Source organism: Suncus etruscus, chromosome 18 (assembly GCF_024139225.1).
Source record: "Suncus etruscus isolate mSunEtr1 chromosome 18, mSunEtr1.pri.cur, whole genome shotgun sequence".
Classification (NCBI taxonomy): Eukaryota; Metazoa; Chordata; class Mammalia; order Eulipotyphla; family Soricidae; genus Suncus; species Suncus etruscus.
In genome coordinates, this window is record NC_064865.1 from 50203372 (window position 1) to 50217489 (window position 14118).

General features: G+C 50.5%; 1 protein-coding gene across 1 annotated transcript in view; it reads left to right on the top strand.

Moving 5' to 3' along the window:
* Positions 1–700: 700 nt before the first annotated feature.
* The window catches only part of E2F3 (E2F transcription factor 3), a 94382-nt gene continuing 80964 nt past the window's right edge, over positions 701–14118 (top strand). Inside the window, exon 1 of the mRNA XM_049765123.1 lies at positions 701–740. Coding sequence (XP_049621080.1) covers positions 723–740 — 18 coding nt within the window. The 5' untranslated portion in view covers positions 701–722. The remainder of the gene's footprint in view (positions 741–14118) is intronic.

Consider the following 14118-nt stretch of genomic DNA (forward strand, 5'->3'; position numbering starts at 1 on the left):
CAGGAGGCCCTCCCCAAGGCTGGCTGGCTGGTGGAGAGGGGACTGTCCAGATATTGTGATTATTTATTTATTTATTTATTTATTTGGGCTGGGGTTCTTTTCTTCTGGCTGGGTGGCTTGACACTTTGCAAACAGGGGGGGCTAGCAGAGCAGATCGGGGGGTACCCCGAGACTTAGAAGGGTCTAGGGACCCTCCCCAACAAGGGGCGTGGGTGCATCCGAATGGTGGTGGCGCCCGCGTGGCCCAAGAACCTGGGCCTGCCCTGGCCTAGCCGGGCCCCGGGCCTGCCCTTGACTCGCCCGCTTTCTCCCCTTGCCTGCCCCCCCAGTGTCTGGGTCTGTTCCCCCTCTGTCTCTCTGTCTCTCTTTCTCTCTCTCTCCTCACTCTCTCTAGCCCGGACCCGCTGGTGACGTCTGGCACACGTGCGCGCAGGACGCGCCTGTGACTGGGGAGGCGCTGGTGGGGTGCGGGGGGCACCCACTTCCTCCTGCTCGCCGGCTCCCAAGGCCTGGGACGGGACAGCTCAGTCCCTCCCGGCACCGTGGGCCTCGGCCACCCTCCCCGATCCCCATCCCCACCCGCCCTGAACCCCCCCAAAACAACCCCAACCCTTGGGGCGGCCACCTTCTCTCTCTTCTCCTGGCTCTGCTCGGCTTGGCCCTTCTCCCTCCCTCCAGCCGGGCCACCCCAAGTCCCCCCCAGAGCCAGCCTGCTTTCGGAAATGCCCTTACAGCAGCAGGTTAGTGACCATGACTGAGAGGATTGGGTGGGTGGGTAGGTGGGTGGGTGGGTGGGTTGGAGAGGTAGGTGTTTTTTATTTGGGGGGGCTCTGTTGCCACCGCCGCCTGGGAGACCCCCCAGATTGGCTAGGGGCTGAGAGCCCAGCAAGGGGAATAAGGGAGGGTCAGGGAGGGTTGGAGGCCCTAGTAGTGAGTGGGGTTTTGGGGAGTGCAAACAACTGGGGGGGGGGGGGTTGGGTGCTCGCTCGCTTGCTCTCGCTCGAGGGAAATGAGTAAGCAAGAAAAATCTAACTAAGTAACAAAATAAAAATAATAATAAAAAAAAAAAAAAGCCCAGGCTCAGGCCTTCCCTAGGGTTCTGGGGTGTGGGTGGGGATCAGGAGTGGTCACCCAAGAAGAGGTGGGCATGTGTTGATGGAGGGGGGGTTCTTTTGCAGGGAGGAGCCGACGGATGGGCGATTGGGGGGGGCCCCCATTCGAGTTGGGGTTCTGTTTTTTTGCTGCTCTGTCTTTGCCTTTGGGTGCAGGAGTGTGGGGGCTTGGGGGGTAGGTTAGAAGGAAGGGGGCCATGAGGTTCCCAGGCCCCCCGCCACCCCCTCCTTTTGTCTCTGTCATTTAGAAAAGCGCCTTTGAGAGATGATTTAGGTCAGTATGCAGCTTTGCTCTCTCTCTCTCTCTCTCTCTCTCTCTCTCTCTCTCTCTCTCTCTCTCTCTCTCTCTCTCTCTCTCTCTCTCTCTCTCTCTTTTTTGTTGCTACTAGAAAGAAGTGTGGCCCTGAGGTCTGATCCACTCTGCTCTCTTTCTCTCTTTCTCTCTCTCTCTCTCCCTCCCTCTCCCTCTCTCTCTCTCTCCCTTTCTCTCCCACATTCCCTGCCTGCCTGCCTGCCTGCCTCCTTCCCTCCTTCCTGCTTTCCCTGCCTGGGTGCTTTCACCCTCGTGGTGGTGACGGTGACGCTAGCTTGGACCCCAATCCGCACCCCCCAACCGGTGTGCCCAGCGTGCCAAGGCCTGGCCGGTCTGGTCTGCTTGGTGTCCGCCCACGGTGACCAACCGACCTCACCTGGGGCGCATGCAGCAACTCTCCAGCTCTCTCTGTGCTCAGGGTTGATTTTGGGGGTGCAGAAGAGGCAAAGACGAGGTAGGGGGGGGTCTTGGAGAAAAGTCACCTGGAGGAGGTGGATTGATGCTTTTCAAGTCCTTGGTTTTTTTTTTTTTTTTTTTTGCAAGAGCCCCATTTTTCCCTCCCACACACCCCTGAGACAGAGCCTTGCCTTTTGTGCGCGGGAAGGACTGGACTGGGTCTTGGGGACCTCTAAGGTGGTGGGGCTGCCAGCAGCGGGGGGGGGGGGGGGGGGGGGGGGGAGCCAAGAGAGGACCTGCTTACAACCAGGCAAAGGCCTGGAGTCTCTCTCAGTTGCAAGACTTGCATGCTTTATTTCTGGGTTCCATACTCCCACTGCCTGGACCAGACCTACCATTCCCTTACCGGGTTCTGTTTCTATATCCTAAACCAGGTCTGAAACAAGCAACTATTAATGTGTTTCTTGGATGGGATAGCAATTTTAGGCAGGGAAATTTGGATAATGGCTAAGGGAGAGCCCTCCCCCAGATTGCTTTTCTTTTTTAGGGTTTAAGGTGTTTTTGTTTTTTTTAATTTTTTTTTCTTCATCTTATACTATTTTAGTCGGTCCAACTCTCTCAATCTCTATCGAGATTTATATGTTCTTCATTGTATTTGAAGTACAAGAAATAGAAACTCACTCCTTCCAAGTTTGGTTGCAAACTTTTTACCCCTTTGCCGTGAGAGAGACTTATTCCAACACTAAATTATTAGCAATTTGATTTCTTTTCTTTCTTATTTGGGGGGATGGGATGGATGGTCAATCGTGCCTGGTGGGGCTCAGGGGAGCATATATGGTGCCAGGGATTGAACCAGGGTTAGCAGCGTGCGAGGTAAGTGCTTTAACCCATGTATTAGTTCTCTGGCCTGTTTTCTTTTTTGTCCTATGAAAATGGTATTAAATTTTGTATTGAAAATTGTATTAAAACTTTTCTGGAAGATTTGAAATGGTGCTAACAGGCCTTTCCCGAGCCAGGGACTGGCGGATGGGTCTCCCTCGGAGCCTGACTTAGCAGAGATCTGAAAATGGGGCCTGAGCAGTGGTCAGGGCCCTATGTCCAGGAGGTCTGAATGGCAGATCTGTGTGTTTTGCATTTGAAGTTCTGGCTCAGAAATATGGAAGGACTAAAACCAGTAGCAAAAGTTTCATTCATCTTTTTTTTTTCCAAGGGGGAGAAAAAAAAGCGAGTAATAGCTTATTAACTGGTGTATCTCTTGTTTACAAGTTCTTAAGAATCTTAAGATAAATAACAAGCTCTCTAGCTGCTTCTTCAGGATTGGCATCACAACAATACTGACTCTCAGGATCTTATGGGGAACTGCCTCCTAAACATTATTGTGGGGGACCACTCCACAACACTCCACTCCACCCCAAAGGGTACTTGGCCAGTTCTGGCTGTGCCCTGAAGGTGAAGGTTCAATGCAGGCCTCAGGATGCTGTGCTCAGGGGCTCTCCAGGAAGATGGCCAGTCATGCTGGGGGTGGCCAGTAGGTGATGCGTTTGGTGCCAGGGACCCAATAAGAATCCAAACCCCTGAACTATCTATATCTTTCTCTCTTGGTTGTTTTTAAGTTGGGATGGGGGGTACATGTGGCAATGCTAAATTATCATTCGTGGCAATGCTCAGAGGACCATGTGGTACTGGAGATCAAACCAGGTAGGGCATCAACAAAGCAAGTGCCTTAACCCTGATACTATTTCCTTCCCCTCAGCTTCAAAAAGCCTTAAGAGGTTTTTTTGCTTGTTTTTGTTTGGTTTGGTTTGGGGTGGAAGCATACCTGGCAGTATTCTGTGCTTTCTTCTGGCTCTGCGCTCAGGGATCACTCCTGACTGGCTCTGGGGACTATCTAGGGTGCCAGGGATTGAACCCGGGTCAGCTGCGTGCAAAGCAAGTGCCCTCCTCACTGTGCTATCTCTCCGGCCTCTTGTGTTGGAGATAGAAGGATGCTTATAAGACAAAGGCGGATTCTGGGGCCTGAGAAATTAGTGTTGGGAAATGTTACCTGTTGTTTATAACAGAAAAGGTGCCCCCGGGTTGTTGCAAAAGAAGGGAAATGGGGTATAAAAGCATCTTGTAGAGTGCTCTGTCCCTAATTACTTCCCCCAGATCTCTCTGGGTTTGGAAAGCGGCAGAACATGCTCCCCTTGGCAGACGCCAGATATAGGTCTGAGGGACAGGCTGGGGTGCAGCTGGTGGCAGCAGGCAGGCTCGGGTACCCAGCCTGAGCCTTGGCATGAGGACAAATGTATGTCAGATCCTCATTTTTGTGCCCAGGATTCCACCCCTCTATGACAGTGCCTTCCCGCCATTCTATGCTTATGGCTCTTTGGAGGACTGAAATTTCCAGCCCCTGAGCCAGAGACTGTGCCTGATAAATTCCATTTCTCAGGGGGAGCTGTTGGCCATGGAGAAGCCTTGGCAAAGCCATGGTGCCATTTTTCAGAAATGGAAAGAAAGGGCCTGGTCGTCTTCTGCCTCTTCCCCGAGACACTTCAAACTATTTCCTTCTACTTCTAGAAAAATTGGCATCTCTATTAATACAAGAGCCCATGGCCTATTCCATCTGATTTGATTTAATTCTGTTCAGAGCAGCTGGTGATTGCACTGGAGGAGAGAACCCAAGATTTTGGAAGTTTCTGTTCGAATGGAGAACCCATTCTAGATTTGAGTTTCTCTCTCTCTCTCTCTCTCTCTCTCTCTCTCTCTCTCTCTCTCTCTCTCTCTCTCTCTCTCTCTATCCTGTGCAAGTATAAAAGAAGGAGGAAAATGCTGGGTTCTTGGGATTCTGCACTCAATAATCTTGCTTTGGCTCAGACACAGGGTAGATGCCAAGTTTAAGCAAAGAGAATTTTTTAGTCACTACATACCCCCAACATGGAAGTTTTCATATACTGCAAAGCCCAGACTTGGACAGCACAAATAGCTCCACCATAATCGCTAGCAAGGGAGCCAACTCTAATCAACCCCGGAAACAAAGCACCCCTTAAATGTGGCGTCCTGAATGAGCTCAGGAACCCAAGCTGACAAACAGGAAAGGATTTTGTTGTTGTTTTTCTATAAATCATCACCTTGTGTAATACTTGGAAGAGTTTGATTCTGAGATTAATGTTGTATGGTGTAAAACTAACTTGCAAACAGAAAATAATACTCTAAGCTTAGACATGAATAAATAACAGCACCTGGAAATTGAAAGAGTGTGTGTGTGTGTGTGTGTGTGTGTGTGTGTGTGTGTGTGTGTGTTGCACTAAATTGCTTTTATACTTTTATATAGTGCTTTTCTCTGGGCTTTTCTGTCCTTACTGCCATCCTAGACTTCCATTCTTTTAGCCCCTTTTTAAAAGGACTTGCTCCCGTTTGGCCTAACATCAAGTAGTCATAGTTAATCTTTTGACTGATTTTCTAACTTAATATGATTTATGGACCATCTCATTTGTCCATACTTTCCCAGGTTTGATCCTCGGCATTTCATCTGGCCCCCGTGCCTGCCATGAGCAATTTCTGAGTGCAGAGCCAGGAGTTAGCCTGCGCGCCGCCAGGTGTGGTCCCAAAACAAAACAAAATGAAAGACTTTTTGACCTTCCATGCAAAATCTCTTTTCCTCCTCACTTTCTGAACCAGAGTCAACCGTGGCCTCTGCTCATCAAATCAGGTCTCTCAGAGTCCCTTAAAAACAACCCCAAATCTTGCAAGCCAAGGAAGGTTGGCCTCTAGTTCTTATCACATCCTCAGCTTCATTGGGGCTTTTCAGAAAGGAAGACCTCAGAGCCCTTGGATGTAACTAGCACACATGTGGTTTAACGCCTGTCACCACGCGTGTTAGGTGCTTACACATAGCATTTCGGGGACTAGAGCTATGTTGCCAAATAGCATCATTTTTCTAATAACCATTTTTCATGGGGCTGAGCCGCGGTGATAACTGGGAAAGCAGTAAATATAGGAAGCCACTAATGCTACCCTCTCCCTCCTCCTCCTCCTCCTTCTCCTCCTCCTCCTTCTCCTCCTCCAAAGCCCTTTGGGCTTTCAAAGAATTACTTGGAAAAAAGGATCCGTGAGCAAAAAAAGTGTCCGACTAAAGGGCTATGGAGGAACCAGCCATTGCGATGGGGACCAGGAGGAAATTGCTTTATTCCTGTTCACTTTTGCTTCAGATGTTTTCTTCCAACGAGAATATGGTTTTTAGAGCCCTAAGCATGTGTCAGTGGTAAGAGCTTCCAGTCTCTTATCCTGGTGGAGTGACAAGACCACTGATTTGTTGACGTTTGAACTTGGTTTATTTTTTTAACTTGACTGATTGATTGATTGGTTTCTGGGCCACACCTAGTGGCACTCATGGGTTACTCTTGGCTCTGAACTCAGAAATCACCCCTGGCAGGCTGGGGGACCATATGGGATGCTAGGAATCGAACCAGGTCCCTTCCAATCAGCCGCATGCAAGGCCCTGCTGCTGTGCTGTCTCTCCGGCCTCAACTTTCGAACTTGGAATAAGCAGAGATGAGAGGCGCTGGTTACCAGGTTGAACCCCAAAACCCTGCTCCTTTCTCTGTCTTAGATCCTCAGCCAAGCTGACGTTGCACTGCTGAGCTGTGTAAACCAAGGCAGGGGCGTTAGGTCAACAGTTGAGGATAGAAAGGCAACAATAAAAAGGAATTGGGGCCTGAGTGATGGTGCAGTGGTAGGGCTTTTGCCTTGCATGCGGCTGATCCAGGACTGACCGCGGTTTGCTCCCCCAGCATCCCATATGGTCCCCCAAGCCAGGAGCGATTTCTTATTTCAGAGCCAGGAGTAACCCCTGAGCATCACTGGGTGTGGCCCAAAAATTTAAAAAAAAGAATAAAAAGGAATTGGCTTGGAATGTGCTTGCTTCTTCTGATGAGGCCCAATTAGCCTGGACTCTTTGCTTTGTTTATAACTTATAACTCGACAGCCACTAAGAGCAGCGCCTTAGGTTGGCCAAGGCGATCGCTAATGCTTAAGATGGTCTTTGCCTGGGAACATTTCCGGAGCTGTAGTCAGAGTTGTTGCTGACCTTATCTTCTCTCCATGGGTGAGGAGGATTTCAGTGCACTGCATTCCTTGCCCAAAGTCGGGCTTTAACAGGTAGCATTAATTGAAGAGTCACTCTTCAATGTGGCCTCATTTACCAGGATAAAGGCTGCTAAAGGCTCTTTTCCATTCTTTGGGGGAAATTTGGAGTGTATGGAATCCTTTTATTTATTTCTGGGTTTTGGGTCACACATGGTAGGTTCAGGGGTTACTCCTGGCTCTGCATTCAGAAGTCGCTCCTGGCAGGCACAGGGGCCATAGAGGATGCCGGGATTAAACCATCTTCTATCCTGGATCGGCTGCATGCAAGGCAAATGCCCTACTGCTGTGCTATCCCTCTGGCACTGTGAAGTCCTTTTAGATGTTTTCTGCAGCAGTCTTGGTCTTGTAAGATATACACAACTTACTCAGAAACACAAAATATGGGGCTTGAGCGATAGTCTAGCATGGCCAATCTATTCCCCAGCATCCCATATGGTCCCCTCAAGGACTTCCCAGGAATGACTCTTGAGCATCTCTGGGTGTGGCCCCCAAACATAAACAAGACAGGAAGTAAATGAAGCCCCCTTAGATGTTGAATATAAGGGCCCTTGATGGGGGAACCAAGATGGAAGCTCTCCCACTAGACTAGAGGCCCCAACCCTGTGGTGCCAGAGTTCCAACCCAGGACTCCATCTTATCAGACCCATGATCCCCATCTGCTCACCTCCTAAAAGGGAATTGAAAAAGTGGATGAAATGACGAGGACTCTCCCGAGAACATGACAGCAGTCATTTTCAAAACTCAAATGTGTCATTTGCAAATCTAGCGGTTTTCTGTGACTGTGGTATTTCTGGTATTCACCCAGGGAACCGTGCACTTCTCAGGGGAATGGAGCGGTTGAAAGCATTTGCAAAATTTCTACGAGAGTTAGCGCTGGGGATTGAGACAGGCTGACCCTGGTTCCATCTTCAGCACCTCATGCACCCCGGTATTGCTGGGAGTGAGCCCAGAGCACCAGGGGATAAGGCCCAAGTACCCCTTAAGTTCCCCCCGAAATAAAACAGGAGAGGGACTGTGTGTTGGCTCTGTCTCAGAGGTTTGGGCCCAGACCACTCACTTCCCCAGTGCCCAACTCTGGGAAAGAAAATGCTGCTTAAGAGACTTGATGAACTCTTCTCCACCGGAAGTCATCAAATCATCCCCAACAAGCCAGAACGGGTTGACTTAAAATGTTTTTTTGTTTTGTTTTGTTTTGTTTTAGTGGTTGGAATTGAGAAAGCTTAAAAATAGACTCCCTCCAAGCCCTGGAGCCTAGAAGTGAAACATAACCCACATGGCTGCAGTTCATTCACTGTTTGGGACAGGCTAGCCTATGACCCCCTGACCAGGAAGCGATTCCACCGGCAGCCAGTGAGCAGATGGGGTGTCTGAGGTCACTCCTGATGCCTTCATTGGGGACTGAGTACCTTGTGCAGGTACAGACCCTGGGTGCCTTCCCCACCCCTGCTTACTCGAGGGGCTGGGGTGGGGAGACATAGGTGACAGGCTGAGTAAGTGGAGGGGAGCTACCGAAAGTAGACAAGGTTAGGAGAAGTAGGAGAAAAACTGCCTTAGTTCAGGGGTTCCCAAACTTAGGGGACTTTTCCAGATAGAGAGCAACCTGCTTTCACTGGATAGAGGTCCCCTCCAGTTCTTCCCCAAAACACATACACCATGTTTTTGTTCTTAACACACACACACACACACACACACACACACACACACACACACACACACACACACACACACACCATGCTTTTGTTCTGACCATCCTGAAGATAGGACCCAGCCACACACACACACACACACCATGCTTTTGTTCTGACCATCCTGAAGATAGGACCCAGCCAGGGATGACCAGGGACCTTGGATCCTACAGTAGGTACCTTTTCTTGGTCTTTTTACATTCCGGTTGCCTTTCTGATAGACTTGAAGTTCACATATATTCAAGTGCATACATAAGACACACGAATAATGCAGAGGATAGAGCCACAGTGCATGTGAGCATGTACTCTCCTCCCCTCCCCTTTCCTCTCTGCATCTATCCTTCTTTTTTATTTTTGGCTTTTTGGGCCACTCCTGGTGAATCTCAGGGGTTACTCCTGGCTCTGCACTCAGAAATCACTCCTGGCTTGGGGGACCATATGGGACACTAGGGAATTGAACCACGGTTCGTCCTAGGTTAGCCGCATGCAAGGGAAACATCCTACCGCTTGCGCCACTGCTCTGGCCCCTGCATCTATCCTTTCTCCTCTTCCTCCCCTTCTACCTCACTTTAGTTCTGTGACTTTGGGCCACTTCATCTTTTTATCTTTTTCTTCCTTCCCCGTAGGTGGGATGTTACTCAGCCCATTTTGTGGCATGGGGAAAGCTAATGCCTGAGCCCGTATCTGGCAGGGTCCCTGAGTTCAGCTTGTAGCTGGTGAGATTGGCCTACCTCCCCCTTGCACCCCCAGTCTTTGGGGCCTCTTTCTGGTGGATTCTTGTCCCCACTGGCTCGAACCCTCACATTTATCCAGAGTCACCTCCACACGTGCTGAAGGGGGAAGAGGAGCAAAGGTTGGCAGCACCCCCAATCCCCATCTCACCCCGTCTCTGTCTTTAGAGTCATTGTCACTCCCTGCCAGCTGCCCATTGACTTGGGGACAAGGAACAGAAGGGTCAGCTGATCATAGTAGCAATAGCGCCATGACTAAAATCTTTATTTCTGTGATAAAAACGTGCTGATAAAGCCAGTTGAGGGGCATGAATTGTGCCACGACCACTATCGACATCTCCCTTCTGAGAAGTGACTGGCAGTTCCGAGGATGCCAGTGGTGGGGTCCCAGCCTGTACTGGTCACGATGGTGGTGGCTGGCCTCTCCCTTGCCTCCTCACCCCTGGTTTTCAGTCTTGTCTGCCTCTCCTCTAAGCCTTCATCTTCTCTCCCTCTAACTTGCTTTTTTTTTTGGGGGGGGGGGGTCACACCCGGCAGCGCTTAGGGGTTACTCCTGACTCTGCGCTCAGAAATCGCTCTTGGCAGGCTCGGGGAACATACGGGATACCCTGATTCGAACCACTGCCCTGCATGCAAGGCAAACACCCTACCTTTTTGCTATCTCTATGACCCTATTTTGTTTTTTGTTTTTTGTTTTGTAAAGCAGTTTATTGATTGATTGATTGATTGGCTTTTGGTGATGCTCAGGGGTTAATCCTGTCTCTGTGCTCAGAAGTTGCTCCTGGCAGGTTCGGGGGTCCGTACGGGGTACCGAGAATTGAACCCAGGTTCACCGCATGCTAGGCAAATGTCCTACTGCTATGCTATCTCTCCAGCCTTTCTAACCTACTTTTAGAAGGAAGTGGGAATCCATGCATCCCTTGTTGCATCTTTTACTTACCAAATTAATTACCATCTTTTTCCCCCTTTCAGCTTGGAGACATTGTGCCCTTCCCTCTTGGCTTCCCAGCCCTCCTGTCCTGATGCCCCATGGTGTCCAAAGTTGGCCAACAGTGGAGAGAGTGGGACATGGGGTGTCTCCCTCCTAAGCCTCACTTGCCCCTGCCTCCTTTCTGCTCCCCATCGCTCGCATGCTCTAAATTACTTATTAACTTAAAGCCTTTCTGGGGGGCCCCCACCCCAGGGCTTGGATCCCCACTCCCTCTGCTGTAGCCTTGCCTGTGAGCCTCAAAAAACCAGTCCTCCATCTTTTCTCCCACACCCGGAGACCTGCAGATGGCCTCGCAGAGTGGAGTGGTGGGGCTCCAAGGCTGGGGTGCCAGTGCCGGCCACCCACAGTCTGGATGGGAGGCAAGCAGGCTTTCAGTGCGGCTCCCGTCCCAGGCAAGACCAAACGGGAGTCTTAGGGAGGCAGACAAGACTCATCAGGCCCCCAGGGGCCAATAGGGGCCCAAACATTGAGAAAGCTGCTATTTGTTTCTCACCCGAGTTAATTAGTATGGGTGAGATTGAGGGGGGGGTTGTTGACATCAAACCCAGGGTCTCATTCATACATCAGCTACATATAACCCAGAGAGATCGTATAGCATAGCAGGGTGGGTGTTTGCTTGCCTTGCATGCAAGCCAACCCAAGTTCGATCCCCAGCATCCCACATGAGCCATCCCCTCTAGCACCACCTGCCGTAATTCCTGAGTGCAGAGCCAGGTAGAACCTCAGAGCACTGTTTCGGGGTGTGACCCAATCCAGTGCTCCCCAAGTGGTATGAAATGAGGCGCACCTTCCATTGGCGCCAAAGCTGAAAGATGGGCTGGAGAGTCCCCTTAAGACAAAAGGTTGTGGAGCTGGAGTTGTGTGCAAAAGGCAAGTGAGCTTAGGCCAGTGAAGCAGGAGTCAAGTCCTCTAGGAAACAATAGAACCTGCCAGTCTGGGAGAGAGATGCTTTCTACAAGGGCCAGCAAGGGAGTTAGGTGGGGGGTGCGGTTAGGGAAATCTGGGGACAGGGGGCGCTGTGTGTGAACAGAGGAGGAGATGTGCCTTGGGAACCCTGCCTGGTCTGCATGGATATGACCTGGGGAGAACCCCACATTGGGCATTCCCGAATTGTCAGCATCCTTAAAATGCCAGGCACCTCCCCATTCTCAAAAGTTGGCTTCGTCGTAAAAGAAAACACACAGGCCTAACCAAACAAGTCCCTCGACCGGGTTTGGCTTAAGCACTGCCACTCAGCAGTCTCTGGTCTGTGGGGCCATAATAGCTAATATCTATGGAGTGGCCGAGCATGTGGAGGTCACTAAACTGCTTTCTGTGCATTGGCACATCCCCCATATAACAGCCCAATCGAGTGGCTTGTTCCACACCATAAGACATAGACGACGAGGGGTAAAGGGGCTGGCTGATAGGTTAGTGGAGTCCCCCGAAGTCAAGCCCAAGGAACCTGCCTCCAAAGTATGGCTTCTGTCCCAGAATGAGTTATGGCATGGGGGCCCGAGATTTCTATTTGGAAGGAACAATCTAGAGCTTTCCCAAGCTTACTTGACCTGCATTGACTGGAGCCTTTGTTCCAGGTGTGGAGAATCCCTCCCTCTCTCCATGACCCCCAAAACATCAAGATATTCTGAGCTTTGGAACCAACAGGAAACACCAAGCTCTGTTCGTGGGAGCTGAACTGGCTGGTCGGAGATGGGAGGTCTTGTCCCAGGGTCAAGTTTTGTGGGTCCAAATCCAGAACACTAGCACCTCTGTGCCCACCTTCGGGCCCTAGCATTTGAATGTCCAGATGGAACTCAAGGCAGTGAAACTGAAAATGGTTCCCAAGAGGGAAAGAGGGACTGACAGATGCAGTGAGTACTAATACCACCTGCCAGATGTTGACCAGCCAGGAGCTAAGGTGGTGCATGGCGACATACCCAGTCCGAGAGAGGTTTGTTTTGCCACTTTGCTGGACAGCTTTTTCTTCTGCCAGAAAACACAGATAAGCAGGTGGACAGGATGGTGCTAAAAATGTCCTCAAGACCAGAACCAAGATGTCAGGGCCTGAGCGGGAAAGCCAAGGGCGAGTGAGCCCCAGAAGTTATTGCACCTGGGGGCTGGAGCGATATCACAGCAGTAGGGCAATTGCCTTGCATGCGACCAACCCAGGATGAACCCAAGTTTGATTCCCGGCATCCCATATGGTCCCCAGAGCCTGCCAGAAGCAATTTCTCAGTGTAGAGACCAAAGTAACCCCTGAGTGCCACTGGGTGTGGTCCAAAAAAAACAAAAAAATAAAAAAGTTATTGCACCTCTCGAGACCTGCACTGGGGGACAAGGAGAGTGAGCAGGGCTTGTTGGGGTGTGTGGGCTTCTGAGCATGAGGTGTCTGGGGGTGGGGGAGACACTACCCCACCTTTTAAGAGGCCTAGCCCAGCACTGTGGTCTCCACATGAAAATGAACATGCCATGGGAAACTTCTTGCCCTGCTCACTTCTCTCTCCCTCTTTCTCATGTGAAAACGAGACAGGTTTCTCAAGTTGATTTTGGGGGGAATTCAGGGGGATTGGTACTGCCAGGGAAATTCGGGAAATAGCCATCAGATGGCATTTATTGCGTGCCTGTCTGGGAAAAGGTCCCGCACTTTGTAACCTTCGAAGCAGAGAGCCAGCCAGAGAGAGAACCTGGCGCATAAACAGAGGTCACGGAATTAAGTCCTGCACTGGGCTACTGCTCTTTTGACCAGGATTGCTCAGCAAGTCCATTGTGGCTTTTGGAAGGGGAGGAAGTGTCTCTTGAGTTTATTCTCTTAAGCACTGGCATATGAAAGCTTTAAAGAAATAATAACAAGTTTTGGCGTCCTCATGTTGGAAGTCATGGCAATTCTCAGTATGTCGCAGTCAGCGGGTTTTTTTTCTATATGTTACTTGTACTTCAGGCCTCAGTGCAGGGGCCAGAGGCCAGTGGTTTGGGGTTGCTATATTGGGCAGCAGAACTTGTGACCATCGCACTAATAACGGGGGTCACTCTGCCACCTTAGTATGTCTAAGACATCCTAACTGGGGGATGGAACTTTCGAGGGCCAGGTCGGAGGCCCATGATAGGACGCCCAGGTGCAGAGGGAACCGAGAAAGCTGCTGGTCTGGCTCCAGCTATGGGCTCTGTCATGGGGGAGCAGGTGACTGACTGGCTGTGTGTCCTCTGAGCAGCAGTTTCCTGAAGTGGCCACTAGAGAAAGAAAGAAAGAAAGAAAGAAAGAGAGAGAGAGAGAGAGAGAGAGAGAGAGAGAGAGAGAGAGAGAGAGAGAGATGTGTGTGTGTGTGTGTGTGTCTGCCTGCTAAGGTTTGTGTGTGTGTTTGTGGCCCTAGAGAAAGAGGTGTGTGTGTGTCTGTGTGTCTGCCTACTAAGGTTTGTGTGTGTGTGTGTGTGTGTGTGTGTGTGTGCGCGCGCGCACTTTGCCTGCCCACCCGCCGGGCCTCACCATACCAGGACCAGTGTATAGGTGAAACTTGACTTTTAAGCATCTCCCGGGTGAAAAAGTGAGGAGACAGACACTTTGGATAGTCGCAGTTTCGGGTGTTTGCATGCAACTATCAAGGCATCCGCCCTCTGAGTTCAGATTCTGGGGGAGGAAATCGAGATCTTTGGCAGCTAAGTCAAGGAAGACATGAGAATCCAGGGCTGTGGTGCTGAGATATTGGGGCTACTCTTGGGAGGTGAGAGATGCCCTCCCAGTGTCAGGAGCTTCCACTAAGAAGTTAAGATGATCAAAATGTTCTTGGGG